At 43.2% G+C, this 23387-nt stretch overlaps 1 protein-coding gene across 3 annotated transcripts in view; it reads left to right on the top strand.

Annotated features, from left to right (window-relative positions):
* The window catches only part of RBM6 (RNA binding motif protein 6), a 59372-nt gene that overhangs the window by 6730 nt on the left and 29255 nt on the right, over positions 1–23387 (top strand). For 2 of the 3 annotated variants that reach the window (XM_075096470.1, XM_075096468.1), the window contains exons 3-6: positions 421–1759; positions 2484–2573; positions 3597–3666; positions 16371–16444. In XM_075096470.1, coding sequence (XP_074952571.1) covers positions 421–1759; positions 2484–2573; positions 3597–3666; positions 16371–16444 — 1573 coding nt within the window. Of the gene's footprint in view, positions 1–202; positions 1760–2483; positions 2574–3596; positions 3667–16370; positions 16445–23387 lie in introns of all 3 variants that reach the window. The other variant, XM_075096469.1, reaches the window with a different exon arrangement.

Below are 23387 nucleotides of genomic sequence, written 5' to 3'. Positions count from 1 at the left end.
TTTATGTGCCTCAGGATGACATATGAAGTTAGCTGTTTGTCATACTGCCTGGAGAGCTTAAGCTCAAGTGGTTCCTCACAGGCAAGTGCTGGTGATGCTAATGAACAAACACACCAGCTGATGGAACCTTAAACAGCTGCAGAGCTGTGTGCAGTGCAGGTCAATGTGAATTGCTACCATCATTAACCCATTAATATTGCAGGTATTCCCTGTTGAGTGCTTCTGGAAATTGTGCTGAAATGGGAGCACCCAAGTTTACTTTCTCACATCTGTCGTATGCTGCCTCATCTTAAACTGCCAAACATCTTCTGCGGATCTTAGACTGTTACACAACTCTATAAAAGTTTAGAGAAGAATGTGCTGCTGTGTAGATTTCAGACTCTAAGCACGTTATGAATAATACTGTCTTTATTTCTACAGTGGGAGCCAAGAAGAAAGGTTTGCTCCCGGGTGGAACAGGGAATATCCTCCTTCCCTTGATAGTCTTGCTCAAGAAAGACACTCTGGCAACTTCTCTGGCAGAGAATCACTTCCTTTTGATATCCAGGCACTCACAGGCCTCCTCAATCCTCAGTTTGCCAACAGAGAGGAACCTCCTTTCAGCTTTGGAGCTAGAGATGGACCACGTAGTGACTTCAGAGGTGGGGAGGGGCACCATGATTTCAGGGGCAGAGATTTCCCATCATCTGACTTCCAGGGCAGAGATGACTCTCAGATGGATTTCAGAGGTAGGGAGCCACCCTCTTCTGAGTATAGGGGCAGGGATATGTACTCTGGAGACTTCCAAGAGAGAGAAGGACCATCTATGGACTTCAGGGGTGGGGACATTGCTTCGGTGGACTACAGGAACAGGGAGATGTTCCGTATGAACTACAGGGATAGGGAAGCACATAATATGGATTACAGGGGCAGAGATGAACCTCCATCGGACTTCAGGGGAAGGGGGTCTTTTGATCTAGACTTCAGAGGTCGAGATGGATCTCATTCGGACTTTAGGGCAAGAGAAGTGTCTGAGTTAGACTACAGGGGCAGAGAGCATTCCTACTCAGACTTCAGAAATAGAGATGTACCTGATTTGGACTTCAGGGGTGTGGGCACCTCTGATTTGGACTTCAGAAACAGAAGTGCACCATCGTCAGACTTCAGAAATAGGCACAGGTCCCGGTCTGATCAGGATTTTAGGAACAGAGATGTGGCTCCTCCTATGGACTTTTCAGATAGGGAAATGCCTCCTGTGGATCAAAACCTTGTAGACTTCAGGCACAACCAATCTCCTGTACCCTTAGCAGAAAGAGAGGGCTCTGGTTTAAGCACCAGCAAGAGAGAGGAGCCTGCACTTGGTCTAGACAGAACTCCCTTTGGTAGCCAAAAAGGAGAATTTCAACATTCAGAAGCACCAGCCAGAGAAGAGGAATCTCTTGGACTGGGTCTTGAAGATGACACTTCACACAATTTCCAAAATAGCTGTGGACCTCTTCCTGCTCTTCAGGACCAAGAGGAGCAACCTCAGACCTTTGCTAACAAGCAGCAACAGCAGCAGCTCTCTGCTGGGGAGCAGCAAAGATCCGATTCTGATCTTGGGTTAAAGGGTGAAGGTGGCCTGGATTTCCTTGGAAGGCAAGATACTGACTACCGAAACATTGAGTATCGTGATGTGGATCACCGGCTGCCAGGGCATCAGCTGTTTGATTATGAACATGGCAAGTCTTTTGCAGAAGGAAAACCCAGCAAAGACTCTAGGCCCTATAAGAGCCTTCAGGTAGGTGGTTTTGTCAGTTGATGTTTCTGTTAAATGCATGTTGGCCAAAGAATGGAAGGAGCTGAGAAGGAGTCTTCCGTTTGTACCCCATCACTTCAGTTCTATCCTAATTCACTGACCTTCTCTGAGATCATCCTCATGCTCCAGGTTTTTTTAATGGGCACCCTTTCTATCTGAGAAATATTTTCTTCTCAAGGGAAATGCCATTTAGCAACTGAGAATTGCTAAATACATAGAACCAGATTTGTCCCCAAGTTGAAAATTACTAGGTGGAGGGAGGGTGTTGGGGGGAAGTAGTACATAGAAGAACGTATTTTGTTATTTTCTCTTGGGTGGACCTGTGTAGAACAGTACAGCTGTTCTCATGCATGTTTTGTTTTCTTTCAGAGTTAAGTTTGAAATCTGAAGGTAATGGTAACTACTGAGTTAATAATTACTATTGAATTTCAATCTCCCACTGCTAGAAAGCAGAGAGAGGTGATTTGCCTGTTTTATTTTCCTGGACCTAGATCTCATTGTACAGCTCAATGAGCATATGAAGCTAGTAATATAAGCCCTCCAGAGCTCTCTGAATCTTAAACAGTGTTGTGGTTAAAGATTTGAGCCAGTCTGCCTACGGGCCTTTGCCTTTGAATTAGACTCTGCTATATCTTGTTACTGTTTGCGTATCTTGAGAGCTAGCATTGCTCATTTGTAAAAACCATCTTGATTGTGTGAACTCAAGGACCAAGATTACCGGACCTGTCCCAAATATATGAAGCCAAGCAAACTCATTCGGCTGGGAGGAGTGCCTGAAACTGCCACAAAGGATGATGTAAGCGGGATGTTTCCTATCCAAAAACTTCTATCAAGGGTTTCTAAATGTACCATTTTTAAGCCTGGTTAATGTAGTTCAGATGGTCTGTCATTTTCCCCGGGGAAAATCCAGATTTAGAAGTGATTGAAATGTTGGTTTTTTTTAAAATCTGGTTTTTCTGGTTTTTGGGGGGGTCTGGAAGTGACGAGTTTTTCTGCAGTCGCATGTCGGGTGTTGGTGGCTAAAAGCCTTGACTTCAGACTCTTGTTTAACAGGCCTTACTTCCAGCTTTGCTTTATATATATATATATACACACACATATATATATTTAAAACATTTTAATTGCTCTGTTTTATATTTTAGGCTCAGAAGATGTGTAGTGTCTAAGTGAACTTATTTGTTCTTAGTTACTTGAAATTGCTTAAATGAGATCTTGTAGAGATGGAAAAGATGTCTTCTGCTACTGCTGATCTTAGTAAAAAAAACAAAAAATAATCTGGGCTACAAGGTGAAAGCAGCTCCCTTTCCAAAAGCTTCCACTTTGCGTTAGAATGTTTTTTTTTTTTAGTGGCAGTTCCAGACATGAGAACCCCTACATGAAATAATTTTTGCTAGGGTTAGCTGTGATGGTCAGAGCTTCTGAGGCTTGATACTGGAGAACTCATGACAGAAACTTTGTCCATCAGAGGATGATAAGACTTAGAACAGTCACCCCATGTCCCTCGATTTTGTTAGAGGCAGTAAGACCTCTTTGACCTTAAATAAGGATCAGAGGTGAACTGTCTGGCTGAAACCAGTGTGATAAACCTTTGCACAGTAGAATTGTGGTGTTCGCTTATTTAAACAAAATGCCAAAATACTTCCCAAAACTCAATAAACAGTTCTCAGGTACTGCTGGAACTTAATCAGGAAACTGTGCCAGTTTGTAACAGAGTTAACCTAGAAAGGAAAGAAGTCTTGGGGAGAGAGAAACGTAAGTTAGCAAGTGCTTCACTTTCCAAGGTTTGATTTTTGGAGACTGATTTTTAGTTTTCCTGTAGATTCTCAATGCTTTCCGAGGACCTGATGGGACACCTGTGAAGGACTTGCGACTGAAGGATTACAGTTCAGGTGAGAATGCTTTTCCAGTGCTTCTAGTTTCAAGTTTATGAAAGGGTATTTTTCACACCAATACTCACTTAGGCAGTTTGGTTAAAGCCTTTGGTGCCATAATTGCAGGTATTTTTGAATGAAAATGCCCACTGAGTTTTGTAGTTTGTCCTCTTGTCTTCAAAACTGATGGCTGTGCTCACTGCTACTTCAGAGGTAAAGCATGTGTCCTGGTGCCTCTAGAGAGATGTAGGAGCAGCAGGAAAACAGTAAGGCTGTTCTAATAGCCATCAAGAGTAAAGCAAATACTGACATGGGACAGCAGTTTAATTCCTCAATAGATTTTTTTATTTTTTAAATCATTATTAAACCCTTTTGGATTGTTCTAAATCTTGTTTCTGAGATAGTCTTACTGTGGAACATGTCCTGCACAAATAGTGTCCTCAGGAAACCTGATATATCCTAACGTTTCTCCTTCAGTAACATGAAACTCTTACCCTTCTTAGATATGAAGACAGGTTAAAAAAGGAAAAAGTAAGTTTTACAAATATCCAAATACTGGGTCTGGATGCTCTTCCTCATTCAAAGAATGAAATTTTACTGTACTTCTGATCAGTATGTATAGGATTCTGAAGAAAGAAATATTTTGCAAGGCTGCTTTGTGAGAGTTGTACTGCAACAAAGATGTGCGATGGTAGGAAATGTGGGGTGAGTCCTGGGGTTTGGTTTGGATTATACTAGTAGGGAAACCAGAGGAGACCATCTCAAGTTACCTCTCCTGCTTTGATGATGCTGAACAGCTCCTGCTCCAGAGTGAATTTCTGTCATTTTCCAAAGAAAGACAGAATGGCAGGGCTGTTCTCTGTGTCTTTTTTAAACCTAGGAAAGCAGAGGCTTCTACCTTCTTCAGTGCTTTTTCTTATTACCATTATGGGTTGAATGTGAAGCAGCTGGAATTCCTGGTGTCAATATATTATGTAAAGGCTTCCTATGTGTTCAGTAGCTGGGGAGAGAAACTGGGGTGGTTGGGTATTTCTCAAGTATATTTTTGTTTCTGGAAGCTGTCAAAGGAGATTTCACAACCTTCTTGTGAGCCTTTGAACTGAAGAGCACCCCTGTGTCACATAATCTGGTCTGGCCCAGGAAGCAGGCTTTAAGGGGCGCAGTCAGTCTTTCTTGCTTCCTTTTCTCTTTTCTAGTGCAGCATGACTGTCGTCAGCCACAACACTGACTGCAACCCAATAATTGCAACACACTCATTTTTCGCCTGTGCTGATGTGATTTGTCAGTTGTTTTTTTCTGAAATACATCAGTTTTCAGTAATAAATCAGCTTGACCTGGGAATCTCTTCATAAGTCTCTTCTCATGTACATTATTAGGACTTACTGCTCTCATTAGAGAACCATTGTTTCCTCCTTCCCGTTCCCTATTTCAAAGACTACTTAGGGTGAGACGCAGCATTTGCAGTTACGTGCAGAAGCTCTGGTGTCTGCTGTTTGGTCACATGTAATGATGGTTGCAGTTTTCTGCTGTCTTTCTAAAAGCTGCATTCTGTTTCAGTCTTTCTCCTCATCTGCAAAGTTTTGGTTTTTTTATTTTAAGTTTTTCTGGCAATTGTGGGGAGGGAAAGAATGAAGTTTAAATTAGCTCATAATTTATGAGCTTTTAAAGCTGTTGTTTAATCCTGTCCAATCAACATCAGTAATTTAAGCAGTGTAGCATTATTCTAGGTTACGTGGGTACTCCAAAGACTTTGTTTTGCCTTATGTCCTGAGGCTGCAGATGCAGCTGCTAATAAACAGCTTTCTGATCCTTCTTGCGCAAGATGGCTGCATCTAGGACAATAAAAGCTTCCTGAATTGTGAAAACTTCTTGAAATTGGGTAACTAGAAGCTGTAGTAAATTTAGTCCAGCTTTTCACATTAGGTCATCCTATAGAGAAGTGTGTGAAATTGAATTTGTATTAACTTCTGAAAAGCTAAGCCTGTTTGAAACTAGAAGCCAGTCATAGGCTAGACAATGTTTTTATGATGTGGTGTGTATGTAAATATTAATGAGTATTAAACCAAACTTGCTGGATTACTAATGTCTCTCAGCTACACCTGAGCCCGCTGGCTGCACGGCTGTATCAGCTCAATGGGATGACGGCAGCCTGGCTCAGAAGAGCATGTGCTAAGCCTGTCTGAGTGGGTTGTATATTTTTGAGTGCTGTCCAGAAATGTTAAAAATAACATTAATCATGAGTATGCATGTTGAGTGTGTTTGAGAGAATGCTTGCAGCTGTTGGAGAACAATAACAGCCATAACAAATAACATGCAATTAACTCAAAATGAGTGAGATTCAGATCAATTTCACAAAAAGATAATGCTTATCATAAAGCTTATCTCAGCAGCTTCAACATGATGATTCCACTGTGTGATCTTTCACAAGACTTTTTTCTGTTTTGGTGGTAAATATATGGTTGGTTTTCTTGGAAAAAGCAGCTCAGCTTCTTTTTATAAAGCCCTTTCTTTTTACACACTGTGTATGTGCTAAGGGAAGCGTATTTTCACTGAAGGTTGTGCTGACCATGAAACTGTTCTTGATATACCTGGTGTGATTTTGGTACGCATTAAAGCTGTTTATTCTTCAGATTATTTTGTCTCTGAAGCCCACAGGCTGAAACAGCATCTAGATTTTCAACAAGGTAGTGAAAGGAGAGACCCTAAGAAGCGGCACAGTAATTCTGTTGAAATCCAAAAGGCACATATTTACAGACAATGATAAAATATCAAAGTCAGACTTTATAGTATTACCCTATGCAACATTAACTTGTAATTTCCATCAGTTAGATTTTTTTTTAGTTGATGCCTGTATCAGGCTGAAAGTATCAAATCCATTTGTGGGGGGAGGAGGGCTTCTTCCAACATCATGTGTAAGCCTTGGAACAAATAACTGTATTAGATTGTTGGCTTATCCTTCAGTTTGCCTTTTCAAGTGTGTTTGGTCACGTCTGTTCAATTAATCATTACAAAGAATAAACCCTGAGGTGATAGTGGAATCTTCTCAAAGACCATTTACTGCTTTAGTGTGCAATATGTCCTGGTGCCTCTTGCTGCCTTACATGGAGGCAGAGCTGTGGATGTACTGCTGCTTCAGTAGATACGAGCAGTGATGACTTGTCATCAGCCCTCTGAGAAGGGGTTGTCAGTAACAGGTTGTGAGCTCCCCCTGTCCTGTCTGAAGATACTTGTCTCTGCTCACTGGGATCAAGGCTTTCATTTGGCTTTACAGTGTGGGCCTCCCTCTGAGGAGCTGTTAGTGCAGCCTGTAACAGCACCAGGCTGCCTGTGGCACAGTGTCTGTCATTCTTCTGTTACTGTATGTGCACTTGTGTTGGTGCTGACTGCAAGGAACTTGAAGCCAATACCTTTTGACCTTCGAGGAATCTAACATGAACACACCTTGTCCTGGTTTTGGTTTTGATCACATTTTAAACTTATCTCCTGCCTGATTGTCATGAAGCTTTATTTCTACTTTCCTGACTAATGTCAAACATAAACAAAGTCTGAGATACCATCTTGAGTGTCTGATGTGCACAGAACTCTGGCTGAACACACATGTATGCCCTGGAGAAGAGAGCACAACGGAGTGATCTTTATCTTAAGGGGCTGCTTATGATGAGTCATTCAGCCTTAAAGATGCTGCAATGATGTCCAAGTAATAAGTGAAAACATGAAGCGTACTCTGAGCCTTCTGTTCAAATTGTTCTCCTGGATGCACTCCATGGTGGGACAAGCTTGGAACCTGTGTTTTCCAACCAGGATTCATGCTAGGGGTAGTACCAGCAGCTGGGAAAAGCTGTTCACGGAAAGCAAGCCTGAGAAATTGCTGGCAGCCCATGAAGCTTTTCTAGCTTACTCTGCAAGCCCATGTGGGGAACTGAGAGGAGTTTTTGCTGAGCTGGGAGAGCCTGGTAGAGAATGGACACACAGACCAAGATGGAGAGCAGCATGTGCAGAGAGGAGCTCTATGAAGCGGACCTGGAGGGACCAGGTGAGCTGGATTGCAATCATAAGGAGCATTGAGGTCTACCCCAGCCCCTTTGTGTACCCTCTAAATTAGTGCAGCACTTCAGAAACTGATTTGGGTTTGTTAGCCTGCTTCTGATCCTTCTGAATACTCACTTTTGAACACTGGGTGTGGATGTGGGAAGGCAGTGCTGCACCCCTGAGGAGAAAAGCATTCATGGAAAGGGGATGATGGGAGCAGGGAGCTTTCTGAACAGTAATAATGCTTGAGGCCAGAGGGATGTCCGCACGGATACAGGTGGCTGATGCTAGAGGATAGGCATCCTCTTGTGGTGGAGGTACATGTAGGAAATGTAGTGTAACCTGAGAATATGACTAACCTAGCAGCTACTTAATGGCAGCTGCCTCCTCCGTTTTGAAAAGCTTTTGTTTTAGCAAGTGCTGTTGGCACTTAATGTACTTTATTGCTTGCTTAGCCACCTTCTTGCACTTGCATTTATTTTTTTCTTTAATTTCTCCAGACCTGGCCCATATGGGTGCTTGGAACTGCACCCTTTATCCCTCCCTTTGTTAAACTCAAACTGCCTTGACCAAGTCCTAGAAGAAGCTAGATTATCTTTCTTGTTCTCAATAAGCTCTGTCACACTGGTACCCTGTTAAATATTAATAAGTCCCTTAGATAAACCTTTAAAAGGTGCCTTTTTTTTTTTTCCTCCAAGTGCAGTCTATCTAGTATGTCAGAACAGTGAATCATTGGCTTCAGGAATATTTCAGGAAGCCTCTGAAATTCAAAATTCTGTTCTTTAGTGTTGCATTTTGCTAAAATTCATAATCTAAGGGCCGGAAGCTTACACTTCATGATAAAAAATTGGTACAGAGTTTTTTGAGTGGTGCACCTGTCTATACCAGGGATAAGGTCTCCATTTTCCATAGCTGGAGTGCATTCCAAGGCACTGAAATCTCTTCTCCCTTAAAGCAGAGCTCCTGTTGTGGTAGCAGGCATGGCTGTGCATTTGTCTGGCCCATAAGTAATTGAGTCTTAGCTCCCTCACTGTAGCTGTATGTGTAGGTGGGGTTTGGGCTGGTAATACTCTTGGAGGTCAGAAGCACTGGTGAAATACTGCACTTGCCCCCAGCTCCAGCATGCCGCAGGTGCTGTCATGCTGCAGCTTCCAGCCTTAGATAGGGCTGGAAAGCTGAGCAGCTGCTCCGTACCAGTGGGGGGGCATGTTTCTGGAAGTGGGCAGCAGAACCATGCTAAACTTAGATCTTTCGTTTCTTTTCAGGAGTGATGCAGTGCCCTTGGGGAAACACCTCTGAAAGGTGGATTTGTGGCCAGCTAGTGGCTTCCTCATGATGAGGGCTTGGTACCAACCCAGTGAAGTTTGATTAGAAGTAGATTCCACAAGGGCTTATACTCTGGTTTGATACAAAGGATGTGCTGTGGGTTGATGTGAGATGTCTCTAATATATGCTGGGGCGCAGAGATGCATCTTGCTTATTGTGCTGATTATACAGAAGACAACTTGGCTGACCGTCAAGGCTGGTGCTAAGGCACTAGAGGAAGAAGAATCTCCTGTTGCTGTATTTAGTGCTTTGCACAGTGAACATTGTGTGGCCCTCTCTACTGCGTCAGCCTTGAATAAGGTTATGCAGATCTCAGACACTTGCTGAGAGCTGAAGTGATCATCCATGAGCTCAAGAAGATGCTGTAGCACACATGGAGTTTCTTCTTGAGGCAATACCAGATCACCCACTCATCAGCAGAGTTCTTCAGTCTGGAGGAGCTCACCTTTCAGAAGCTGGGGAGATACCTTCAGTGCTGATCTGTGTGAAGCAATTGATTCTTGTATGTAGCCAGAATAGCCTTGCAAGGACTTCTCTTGGAAGCAAAAGGCGTTCTTGCCCATCTTTCCTCATCTGTGAATGTGGTGCCTTAGGAAATAGGAAGTACAAATCTGTTTTGAGTCAGTGTTAGTGACAGTGATCAACCTTGGTTCAGGATTATAAGGCTGGTTCAACAGAAAAGGCAACAAACACATTCATCCATAAAACATGCTCACGGCCTTTTTGACATGCAGAATCCTCTGTGCTCACTCTTTTTGCATCTCTAGCACTAAACTTGAAGGGTTTTCACAGAGTGCTGACATTATTGCATTGATTTCTTTTCTGAGTCATTTGTGCTAAATGACAGATTATACGTCCTGGAGACCACATTCACATTAGCAGCACTTTAAAACCAAGTTCCTGTCTGCAGCACCTTCCTATGTATGCAGCTTCCAGTCCTCTCACAGTTTTGTGATGGCCCCAGCCTTCCTTGGATTCCAGGTTTCTATACAAGTATAATGTAATACTTCGTCTTTAATAAAGCTACAGTGCATATGATCTTAGTGTTGTGGGTTTTTCCCTCCTCCCCACTGTGTGGTGTACGAACTACCCTCCTTCTGCGCCAAGAAGGGTTGGCAGCCATTTGGGGCTCTGACAGTTGTAGTTCCTGTAGTTTATGGGGCTGCCTGTGTCCACCTTTGGGGACATCTCAGGCAGGTCCTTTCTGGGTCTTGCCCTCCTGAATGGAGGGAGGAGGATGGACTGTAGTGCTCTACCTTTCAGAATATAGCTGTGTTCCATATCATGTGGTTTCAGTGCCGTTCTCTTGTGCAGCGCTGTCATGAATGAGTGCAGAAGAGTGTACTTCTTTTATACAGAGAGACAGTATGAGGTGACAGGCCTTTTCCCAGCAGCCAGGTGTGGCTTGTAAATATTAAGCCTTTGAAAGGAATTGGGGATATGGCTTGTTGCAGATTGTCCTGTTTAGTATTCAACAGCAAGCTTTTCTGGTACAGCTCTTCAGCTTTAGTAGCTCTGAATACCAATTTATCTGCGCAGTAAAGAGATCTGACAAATTTATGAACACTCAGAATCCACCGACTGGTGTTGAGAGAGCTTTTGGTTTTGACTTCTGAGCTTGTGTTAGCATAGATAGATTGCCACCATTCCCTGCCGTGCTGCAGGGGTGCCCTCCAAGTTTTCAGACTCTGCAGACAGCTTTATTTTCTCTGCTCACCACAGAAGGCACTACGCTGTTGCCCATCCTTACTGCAATGACAAGACTCACTGTATAAGCACAGATACAGCCACCACTGTGCATGTTCAGGAGCTTCTGGCTTCTTTGGAAGCATCAAGTGTATTACAGCTGCTAATAATAGTACACTGTAATAATGCAGAGATACAGAGAAAGCCCTGTGTTTTCCAGTATTTTCTTGTGATGAGTTATTAACTTTTTAGTATGGATGACCTACATCTGCATCTTTCCTTGGAGGAAACAGAAGAACTTGTGTGTGGGGTTATCGGCATGTTGCCAAAATCTCCTATGGATGAGGTAGCTCTTCTTGTTGACCAAGGAATAGCAGATTCTCTGAGAACAGTGTGCAAAATCATGTCTCCACTATCTGAGCTGTGCAAAGGTCAGCGTGTGAGATTGCTGATTCCTTTAAGGATCCACATCAAGGGATGTGGAATTCTTCATATTCACTCCATACTTTATGCTGTAGTTGCCTTTGAAGCAGTAGAACTTTCTTCTCTAACATGAGTGAAACTCTATGGAGGATTTTCCCAGCTGCACTCTGCTCTGCCATGCTGTCTCAGGAGAGAGCAAGCAGCAAGAATATCCTTGCTCCAGCAGGCTGGCAATGGCTGTGCTTCAATGTGCTATCTCTGCGAGTCCTAGAAGTGCCTAAAACTCCAAATGCTGTTCTTCCATGGTAGTTCTGTCTCATCCTACAGGAAAACACACAAGTGAAGTTGGGATGGCTGAGAAGCTCTCTGCCTATGGAGACTCCATCATTATCATCTTCTGCTCAGGCTGCTTGGCCCCACCTGGCAGATGCAGGGACCTCCACTGCGTTTGCAGCTGGCCCAGCTGTTCAGTTTAGCATAGTGTCTTTTGGCAACCTGTAGTACAGAGTTGCTTTAATAGGAGGCCATCTTCTTACCTTCCAGTCTGGAGGGGAGAGAATATGTTTGTATTGCACCCCAGCAGACGGGGTTTGTAGCAGTTGTTTTTGAGAAGGCGGATGGTGGTTCACCATGGACTTAGACGTATGGATGTGGCACTTAGGGACATGGTTTAGTGGTGGTCTTGGCAGTGTTAGGTTTATGGTTGGACTGGGTAATCTTAAAGGTCTTTTCCAATGTAAATGATTCTATGATTCTGTGATAAGGTTACCTAATGCATTCAGCTTGTAGGGGTGGGCAGTAATGTGTCTTACTGCGTGCTCATTCCTAGAATCAAGGAGTTGGATCACTTCTCGAATTGGATGCTTCAGTTATGTTGCCGTCATGCCTTCTTTCCAAAAAGTATCTTTGGTTTGGCATAGACAGGGCTGCTGTTGTTACGTGATCTTTTCATTTGGCCTCCTAAAACGCCAGAGATTTTTTTTTGATGTCTTCCCACTCCTTACAGCCCCTCTCAGAACAACATTATGGTTTTCCTTTATTAAAATCCTTGATATAACAAACTATCATAAAGTAACACATTACTAGGTGTCAGTTGATCATTAGAAACTGTGTGCATATAGAAACAAATCTTATTTTAAATCCCAAGTCTCTGATCTTTTTTTCTGAAGCCAAAGAACAATAATTTTAAGTCAGGCTTTCAGGATTTTTAGCTAAACCATGACATGCAACAGGGACCTACTATTTGTTGTCAAAATTCACTTTGCTAAAACACATCTGTTTCAGAGGCAAAATATTCCTTATTCAAATGTTCACAGAGCAGCTTACTGGAGCTCTAAATGGGTCCTTACTCCTAAGTATTAAGTGATTGTGCCCATTTTCAGTGCAGAGAACAACTGAGTGTGCTTTGGAAACTTCCATAAAGGATTGTGTATTCACAGAAGCGCATAAGGAAAAACAGAAGTCCCCTGGATTTTATGTACACTTTCTCCGTGTGTTCTTGTTTCACCTGTCATATGCAGCCTGTGATACTGTAGACTTGCATAGCTGAGAGGAAGTAGTTGAATGGGATACAAGTCCTTTTACACAGTTGACCTAAAACATGGTGGGAGATGAGGACATGCATATTCTATGGTTATGCTAGGTCCAAAACTGAACTTGAACTGGATGGGTTCAAGTGTTGGGGGACTGTTTCCTTGGAAAGTTCATTTGGACAGTATAAATGTGCTGCAGCATGCTCAGAGGTTGTGTGTGGGGCAATACTGATTTCTTCCCTTTTTGACAGAGTCTGTGTTGATCACGTATACTTATGCCAAAACATAAGGCACTTCTTACTCCATTCTACTTTTTTGTGGATCCTGAAACTGTAGTATTGTACTAATCAGTAAGCAAAGGATCAAATTAAAAAGGTACCAGGATTTATATCTTCATGTGAAACCTTGCATATGAATTTAGGCCACCTTGAGTCAAAAAAACCACACTGTAGTCTTCAGCAGTGATTTTGCTTTGCTGGTTTTGTTATTATGACCTGAAGAACATCAGTGAATGTCCAAGAGCTTTAATTCACAGGGGACATCAGCTTAACTTGGGATGCCTGTTGAACCAGGTCCTGCCATACGTACCTGGCCCCATGCCTCAGTCAAAATCCTCTGCCCTGCTTCTGGTAACAGGAGCTGAATTGCCGCGTTCTGACGGGGAAACTGTGTGAAGGCTTTGGAAATAAAAATATACAAGCTCAGCAGCTGACACAAACAACTGAACCAGCCCTACAGAGGAGTCAGGGAAGAGGCATGACAGTTGGTGGCAGAAGTCTATAGCTGCTTCCCCTTAAGAACCAGCCTCAAGTCACTTGGTTTTGTTTCAAGCATTGTGCTCTGGGTAATGTGGTTATTGCAGATTGTGGAAAAGCAGCAAACATTGCATTTTGAAGGTGCTCTGTAGCAGCCCCATTGTTGCACAGGCCTCCATTTCAGTGGCCTTTCCATTGTGGTCTAAAATGGAAGGATGCTTTCATGGAGCCTGGGGCAGGGGGAAAGAGCAGGGGTGCTGTACCGTCGTGGCTGATGTTAGTCTAGATCTTGCATGCTGAGTGTGCTTGTCAAATCTATGCAAAGGGCTAGATCTGGGGTCAGGAGACAGTGTCAAGCCCCCCCAGATCTTCATCAGCAGTTTGGAGTGGAGCAATGGCTCCAGGCTGCTCTCTTCTTGCACCACTGTTTCAGTGCTGTGTCTGCAAGGGGAGCTCATAGTGAATTGCAGAATGCTGCATCCCTCCACAACCTGACCACAAGAGCTGAACATCTGGCCTGACGCTGCTTTTTGGCATTTCTGGTTTTGGTTCTCATTGTACATGTTACTGCAGCTATGCTAATTGGGGGGTTGAGTTTGGTGGGGGAGGGCAGAGGTAAGAAAGTGCACAAGGAGAAAGGGGTTGGTTTTCCCCTTAACTGTCTCCATGTAATGCTTGGAACGATCCTGTAGAGCACTTTCCTCCAAGCATCTTAGCTTTTGTATCTATATATAACATTCAGTGTTGCACTCTCAGTTGTGTCATGCTGGATTAAATCCATGTCTAAACCACTCATTCACTTCATGAGGACTGGGGTGTAAACTGCCTCTCATTGTAGAGCAAATAGAGTGAAAAATTCTGCAATCCTGCTTTCTGTCAGGAGTCCCCTTAACTTCAAATGCACATGGAAATAAGATAGCACTTGGGTCCTAGCTTGCTGATTATGGCAGCTTTCAAAAATCCTCTCCATGAAGAGGAATCATGAGCCTTACAGGCTGACAAATATCATTAATGCAGCACTTTTCTGATCAGGAGGGAGAGAAGTGACTCTAGAGTTCTGGATTTGAATAAGACTTTAAAATGTACAGTGTGAGCCTGCATGCTGTGCTGCAAAGTAGCAGAGTTGTTTGCCCAGAATGCAAAACAGTTTCCCAGCAAGGGGCAGCACTGCTCCTGGAGAGCAGCTGTCTTCTGTAAAGAGGAGGACCGCTTCATTTTCAAAATATAATTCAGTGTGGCTGGAACTGCAGAGCAGTTTGGATGCTATGGGAACAGCTGGGTGAATTTGGTTCTGTTGATTCTGCCAGTTGAAACAGTACCTCTAGTTCCAGGTGCCCACTTCATGTAAGAATATCAAGTGGCTTTAGCTGCGTTCCACCACAGATGGCCTGCTGCTGGCCTGGGAGCTGAAAAGCACACAGATTGATAAATTTCCCTCTAGTGTAATTATATTGACTAAAATAATATAGGGAAGGGGAATAAATTCCTGTGTGAGGTAGAGGAGCTAGATTAAAACTGGAGTCTCATTATAAAGGCAAATGTGCAAAGCCAAGATTGTGTTGTTAGAACAGTGTGCAAATAGCTCTCAGAATAAAAAAAAGGAAAAATTAGTAGGGTTTCATGATGAAACAGTTTTGTATGGGCTTGCCTCTGATGTGGTTACATCAGAGTACAAAGTACAAAGATGATAAAGAAACAGAAGGAAAAATTGGAGAGTGCAGCAAATATTCTTTGGCGTAGGCTTGGGGGAAATGGGGGTTGTTTTCCAGCAGACTGGAAAGCCTTGACTGAAAGAAGCGTGTGTGGAGTTACCTTCCTGTGGAAGGTGAGGGGCTGAAGCAATAGGAACCAGATATATACTTGGTTTGAAGGTACTGGTATTAAGATGTGCGCCTTTAGGAGAGGAGACAAGCTCTTCACCAGGACAGCTAGGTGCGTAAAATGGTACAATCCACATGCAGACTGGCTTTTCTCTTGCTCCTAACTAGCCAAAAATGCAGCAGGAGGAGGGAACCAAGCCTTTCCTCTTGCTGTTTGCCCGTGTAGAAGCATCTCAGTCCATGATCATCTGGAAAGCACTGTTTTGGAGTGAGGTGGCCTTGGCATGTGAGGGGTGAGGTTGTGACTTTAGGTTGTTCCTCAGCACTTCAGTTCTTGGACATAGTTTCAACATCAAGGATGGCTCTTAGGATGGTCTTAGCTTCTGTAGTGTTCACCCTGTACTTCACTGTGGGACATAACATTTCAGTGCAGGTATCTGGAGTACACAGTTGAATCAGTGGGTCCCTCCTGCCACTGACTGAGATGACAGCCTTCCAAGGAGTGAGGAGAGTAAGGGCTCTCTAGTTTCTTGCATCTAAACTTAAGCTCCCACACCCTCTTGTTACATGTGCAATAACATCTATTCCAAAATGAGAAAGTTGGAGTTCTCATTCCTGCTCCACTGTGCTCTATTGTAATACAAGGGATTGGCCTTTAAAAGTAAGCAGGTGTTGAAGGAAAATAGCAAAGGCAAAGGAATCGTGTTAGTTCTTTCTGAAATATTGCCCAATTAAAATGCTGACTATTCATGTAAAATACATTTGCAGCAAGGTACTCTGAAATGACTGATCGACACTTGCTTTGGAGAGTACTGCCTCCAAGGTAGCACAGAATGTGAAACTAGCAATGGAAAATCACTATGCCTTTAAAAAAAAAAAAAGACAATTATTTCTTTCCCTAAGGAAGGGTGTGCCTGTCACTGGGTTGTGTAAGGGGAAGTGGGAACACTGTACTAGTAACATTTGTGATAAGCTGCACAGTTAATCATCATCTAGTTAGTCCCTGATTTCTCTCCTTTTCATTCTGGAGTAGAGGGGTGGTGGTTAGAGGGTTTGTCATTGGAGGGGAAGGGAAATTGAATATTTAATGTGGCTTTCTTTATGACAAGGCACTAACATGACTCCCGTCTGTATTTAAATGCTGTCCCCAGGTTACGACTATGGCTATGTCTGCGTGGAATTTTCACTCTTGGAAGAGGCCATCGGATGCATGGAAGCCAACCAGGTTGCTTTAAACTTCGGTCAATGCTGCTAGAAGATTTAAAAAAATTTTTTTGGTGGGGTGGTGGAAAGCCAATGAGGTTTTTTGAACTATTCAACAGGAAGACCTGTTCTTGTATAATACACAACATTGTGGTTTAAATGTTGTTTCCAGAAATTTGTAAAAGGCTTAGAAATGCCAGTGTGAAAGAGCTGCTGGACATCAAGTGGTCTGCCCTCCTCCCAAGCATATGTTGGCACACAGGCTAGAGTCAGAGACTGATGGCTGACATACTCCTAATGCAGGTTTTGGCCCTGATGCTTTTGTACGCACACTGAAATCCAGTTGGAAAGATCTCTGCTAGCATTAAATGCCTCCCCCAGCTGTGCATGCACACACACATACACACGTGACTGTAGGTGAGGCCTCTTGTATGCAGCTCTGAGTCAACCATGACTTGCACACTCCACTTTTCTGTATGCCTTGTGTGTGGGAGAGATTCTTAATTGTGCATCTCCCCCGTATCTATCCTGTCCTTTGGCAGCTGCAAACACGAGGACTACCCTATGTGCAGTTGCACCTGGTAAATCTGAATGTTTCCAGTCCTTAAAAGTGCAAAATGGCTTAAATCCCCAGTGAATAAGTACCCGAAGGGAGCCTTTACTCTGACCTGATACTTGAGCCTAGAGCTGTTGTCCACCATACAAGAACAAGATGCATAAAATTTGTTAGGTAAAACGTAAATTCCTGTCTCGCACCACCCTCCCTGTGCCTTGGCACTGCAGATGATGGATCACTCAAGAAAAACGATCAAGCAGTTAATCCTCCTTCCTTCACTACATCCCATAAGTCTCCTCTGTGCTGCCTTCTTCCTCCTAATTTGCCAGTTATCTAAAGCTTTTTTACCTGAATCTCAAGTCTTGCTGTCATGGGAGGAGAGTCATGAGTCAGATTCAGGGCTGTGCATCTGCAAAAATATACTTACAGTTAATGAGTCTTCACAGCTGGGGTTCCAAAGGTCCCACTAAGCACTCACATTTGCCTCTGTTTTCAGTTACAGAGGTATTGCAACCTAGAAAAATGTTTTACAGAAGTAATTCTGTTGCTGGGAAAGAGCCTGGTGCGTTCCCAATAGGATGGTGGTGAGAAGCACAGAGAGAGAAGACTCCACAATTAATCATTACATTTCTCATGAGTGACAACTTTTGTTTCCCCTTCAGTGTTGCTAAGATTCCCAATTTATTTTGTTGTCACTGGAGAATCTGCAATTATGTATGATACTCCTTTTACCCAAAGGCCTGTCCATATTCTCTCCCCAATTCTGCTCACTTGAAATAATGTCTCCCTAAGCAAGAGCAATTCCAATACCTGGGAATTTGGGAATTCCTCTTTTTCCTGTGGTTGATACCTGCTCTGCCCCTTCTCACATTTGGAGCATCCCTGTGTACTTGGACAGGTGTTTGACTTCATCAGATTCAGTCCATTGTTACAGCAAAGAGCCTATAAACACCAGTCCTTAAATTGAACTGAGTGCCTAGAGGTGCCCAGTAAATCACTGTATACACATGCACATGAGGAGGTTCTGGCTGGTGTTCAGCTGCTGCTTACCTTGACCCTCCCCAGCAGCAGTTATAGCGGGCCTTCAGGCTGGGTAATTTTTACTGTGTTTCCCTTCTAACATTCAGGAAGGGTGCTGCCAGAATCCCGCCAGCGGTGTGGGTAATGGTTTTAGCCATGCACTCTACCTGGGACATGTTAAAACAGATAGAGTATGAAGTCTTGCAGTTTTCCTTCCTGCTATACGTGGCTTTGCATGTGTGGAGAGGAAACCTGGAAGATGGAGTGGTTGGAGGGAATCATCTCCACAGCCTCCATGTTCTTGTCTTCACTGTGTTTTAGTTGAGCTACAGTAGTTTGTAATGAGTGAAGCAAGAAATGTTCTTTTTGGTTTGGGGTGATCCAAACTACATTAATTTGGTCAGGAGAGTTGTATCCCCTAGACTGCTCCATATAGATTCACTTCTCTTCATACAAGGTATGTCTATGAAAAACAGGCCTAATTATTTAATTTTTTTAAAAGAAGAGAGTAGTAGTAATACTTGCACCTGACCTGCTGCAAGGGAGGGAGCTGACTTAAGTTCTCAGTAGAAGTGAAAACAGGGATATTCAGAAAGGGAGTTATGCAATTCAGTCATCCCTAGACAATAGATATCCCATTTTAATATCTTCTAGAATAGAATTGTACGATCATCTCCTTAGACTGAGAATTAATCTGCTTTTTTACAAGCTGCAAAAACCAAAACCTGTATTAGCTAGGACTTAGATTCTTTGGTAGTTAAGTTATTTTCGGAGGGTTATCAGCTATCTCTGTCAAATGCAGTCGCTTGTGAGAGCGTAAATAGCAAAACAGTGTCAGCCCACAGTGACATCCTAGCCCCTTGCTAGTCAATCTGCCTCTTTCTCAGTCATCTGTAGGCTAGGAATAAATAGCTTTTGTAGAGACGGCATTTTTTATGCTGTTTAATGTCTGCTTAACTGTCCCTGCCTAAAGAACAATTTGCTACTTGCCTATATTGTATAATTCCTATATTGTGAAATCCTTTTATTTTACTCAGCACAGACCAGCACTCAACTAATATAATTCCCAAATCTTCTAATTACAGATTTACCAGGTCCAACTCCCTCCATTCAGTAAGTCTAGCATGTGTATGTGACTGCTGAGGTTTGAGGGGCCCTTCTATAAAGTACATTGTGATAGGGAAACGTCATCTTTGTTGCCCTAATTTTGTAGGGGATTTTCATTCCACTTGTACTAGTTGCCACAGCTAATGTAACGAAAATACCCCCCTTATTAATTGCTTTGCCTTGTTGATTGATTGTTGCATTGGCAATTTATTACAACTAAAAAGTCCCATCTAATGTATGTGAAACATGATGGATTGCTATTGTTGCTAGTGCAGGTGTGTTGGGCAGCAGGTTTGGCTGGGTGAAGTGCTGGCTGCCAGCTCTCCTGCTGTCTTTGGGAGACTCTTTGCCCCGGTAGAGCAGACAGGCTGTTGAGGTGTTTGCAGAACCCGAGTGCAGCCCTTGTTCCAGCCTGATGGTTGTGATGCTTCTACTGGTCTTTTGTTACAAGTTGGCTGTTGTTTGGCTTTTGTGAGACGAGACCTCTTTTTTGTCTGTGATGAGCTGCTTTTCCTTTGGGGAGGCACAGGTATTTTGAACAGAAAATGGGGTTTCTGTCTGCTAAGTCACATGGTTCCTTCTAAATAATCTTTCCTTCCTTTATTTTAATTTTGAAAGGTTGTAGTCCTGTGTGGCATTTATCTTACTGCATTTTTTTTGCATTAAGGGTTGGTGTAGTCCATGGTGTAGTAGTGTTCCTGTCTTGGGGTACCATTTTGGCTTCTTGGGAGACAACTTTGGGAATACATCCCATGGCTCTTAGTTTCCATATGTGCTGGGATTCCATTGAGTACTTGAATTCTCTCTTGCATTTCTTCATCTGTACAAGAAACACACGTAATAAGCTTGTTATTGGGTGCAAGGAAATCAGGCGGGAAATGAAGTACACTTTGTGTTCTGTTGCGTATCATAAAGGCAGGTGAAGGAGGAGAAATTGAGAGATCCTGTCTCTGCTGCCTGGATATGACATGTTTTAGCTGAGGTGTGGAACTGGTTGTTATACCTATGGAAGCAGAGGAAGCTGTTTTTTAAGCTTAGGAGCAAATCAATAGTCTTGACTGTCTATGTGGTATTGTCTCCAAATACTCTCGGGCCTTGAACTTAGCAACACTGGCAGGATATTTCATAGCTTTTGTTGCTAGTAACTAACATCTTTGTCATCCTTTCCTCCTTTTTCTTAAGAGGGCAAAGATGGGAGAGCTGTAGCACGAACTTTTAAAAATACACACTTTATTTATTGAGGACATCTCCAGGTGTGTGCTAGAGCAGTCATTCTAAGACTTGTTCTTGTGCCTGCACTGAGGCCACTACGTTTCGGAGAGCGGTTTCCCCTGTAGCACTGTGTGGCCCTGGTTCAGCTTGCTGAGCACAGAGATACCTCCATTCCCTGCTTGTTTCTTGCTGGAGTGAGTAAGAAGGATTCTTACTGGATTTTGTGGGTGCTGACTTTACTTGAGCACATACCACCACTGTGCAACTGGAAGCATCAGATGCGCGTTTCTCCTGCTCTGAGCCTGTCCCCTTTTATACATTCACTGTGGTGCCTTTCTGCATTTAGTGTGAACATAGCTGCTAGTACAGATCAGACTTCACAGGCTATTCACTGTAGCTGTTGGTGTTAAAATCCACAAGATGCTGTGACAAGCAGGCAAAGCCTAGAACTTTCTGTCCTGAAAACATTTGCAGTAACCAGTCACAACTCTGTGTGGCTTCCCAGTTAAATACAGAAGGAGCTTATGGTTATCCTGAGAATGCATCTGCTCTGGTGACCTGTATCCTTAGAGTATTTATTGAAGCCTGTGGTTCAAGGAGTGTGTTGCAATTTGTGAGAGAAAATGTGTGTCCTAACATCAAAAATAATTGGTTTGGTAGGATATGCGGAGTTGCGGAGTCTGTTTTTTTGTTTTTCTAGAATCTGCAAAATGCCTCCTATAATGGAAGATGACACCCGCCTCAAGTGTATTTTCACGGGCTGTCTGGTATCCATCATTTATTTGCCTGACAGCGTCACTCAATCTCTTTAGCTTTAACCTGCAGTTGAGGGTGTGTCCACAAATACACTGAAACCCATTTGCATATGGGTTAGGTTTTTTATGTTCTCCTTGGATTATCAGCTGACATTATCCTCTGCTTTTCTTGTTGTATATTAGGTGTGCAGATTTTGCTCAGATTGTATCGTTAGCACACATCTCCCCCCCCTCCCCCCAAACCTGCCCTGCTTTTAACTTTGTGGATTTCTAGAATTGTCTTTTGGAGTCTACCACTTTGAGGGTGTTCAGAGAGGGGAAAGGCTTGTATAACTAGGCAGTGTTTCTTCTACAAACATCCTAATGATTTGGGAACCATGCCATTATGGAGTAGTTTTTATGATCCAAGTAACCTATGGAAAGTTCCCTCCATATGCTACCTTGTAATGAGACAAGTGGATTTCCAGGCAGCAGAGCTGATTTGGGGTTTTTTTGTGTCTGATTCAGCGTGTGACCTTGTCACAAACTCACTGTGGTCTTATGTCACTGAGGCTTGACATGTTGAGTCAATAATTTGTTCATTCCCACTTGTGTCTCACTAATCACTGCATCATACCGTCATTTAATTGGAGTTGTAAGCCTCTGAGATCAGTACGGAAGTCTACAGTGGGAGGCTCCTAGTGCTGAGTAGAGGCTTGCCTGTGAATAAGCAGTTGGATCTGCCTGCAATGACCTGTGACAGGGCTGGGAGTGTGGGTGTACATGTGTATATCCTGCAGTGATGTTGTGATAAGTGCACTATCTGCTTCTCTGTTCGGAAGGACTGACTTAATCTCTGTGTGCTACAGAGACCTTCCGTGTGCAGAAAAGCGTGTCTCTTGCAAAATGTAACTGCCAAAAATTCTGGTATTGAAAATACTTATCTGGACCTTCTTCTCTGCTGTCATCTCAACATCTTCTGTCATCTCAGCTGTTCAGGCAGTATGAATCCTCTGTCTGTCTTCCTTTGGCACAGGAGGTTGTAAATGATCTGCTGAAGACTTCACACACTCTTCCTTCAGCCAGTGGTAGCTGCTCATCAATGTGGTTTTTCTAGCCCTACCCAGGTAAAAAACTACAGCCGCCTTCTTGGCAGCTGTGTCCTGCCTTGCCTCAGGAAGAACACCGTGCTAACCAGTGTATTTTAAAATAGGTGCACTTTTAACTGGAAGAGTTGTGAAGCTGAATCTTCTTGCTCTACTTGTGTGATCCCAGCTTCCCATGTCCCTCTACCTCCCTGTTCTTATCCCAAAATCCTGTCCTCCTTTTTTCCTTCAGCCTCACCTTACCCATGTGATGAGGTTTGTGTACGTTTGCTGCTACTGAATTGCTGCTCTGTAACGGGATTGTGCCAGAGGACAGCTACTGGGTGAGCTGCTTGGAGCATGGGGCAGATGCTTAAGCAGGAATTCCTTAGTACCTCTGGTTGCTGCTGGGGATGTATGGCCCAGCAGGATTATCCAGGACTCAGATATTGCTGTTTATTGCAGAATTATCTGTTCTGTGCACTGAAGTTCACTTGGGCTGCTGTATAAATAGGTTGTTCCATGTAAAGCATCCCTCCCTACCCTTCTTTAAAATGAAACTGCTGTCCCTCTGGCACCTGGGCATTTATGTTCTGGTTATGGGTTTGTTGGGATTTTTTGCTGGTTGACATTAACAAATCTGTGTGATGATGTATCTCTGAAATATCCATTCTTTCCCTGTAGATCTCAAATGCCATGTTAATGAAGTTTTTCTCCTTTGGGATAGATGTTCTATTTACAATGCCAGGAGCTTGAGCTAGCAAATGTTAAGAAATAATTGTGATTTCCTGAAATTTGCTTAAATAACTTGATCCATGAGTAATTGCCGGGATAAGTGTCCAGTGCTCTCTGGCTGATTGATCATATGATGTGATATACCTGTACTTGCAGTGCATTGCTCATTCCTGTTGGGTATTGCATGCTGCTGTGCAGCATCCAAAGGTGTGTGGGGATGGATACTCCCTATGCTAGTAGCTCAAAATGAGGAACCACTGTTGGGCAGCTGAACTTCGGTCATGCTCAGCATGGCTGTTGTAAAAATAGGGGTACTTGAAAACTTTTGCTTGTGAATACGAAGTGGCACCTGTACCACAGGTAAGTACCCCTTCCATATGGCTAAAATTGTGTTGTAGAGCACTCACTGGCAGAGCAACACCTAAGAAATAGCTTTGTTTCAGTCGTCGTCAGCATGCGAAGCATTTTCCTGAGTGACATGGCATCTGGCACACTAATCCTTTGAATTCATTTGTA

The sequence above is a fragment of the Phalacrocorax aristotelis genome, chromosome 6 (genome assembly GCF_949628215.1).
Source record: "Phalacrocorax aristotelis chromosome 6, bGulAri2.1, whole genome shotgun sequence".
NCBI classification, from domain to species: domain Eukaryota; kingdom Metazoa; phylum Chordata; class Aves; order Suliformes; family Phalacrocoracidae; genus Phalacrocorax; species Phalacrocorax aristotelis.
This window is presented reverse-complemented; position numbering and strand designations above follow the sequence as displayed.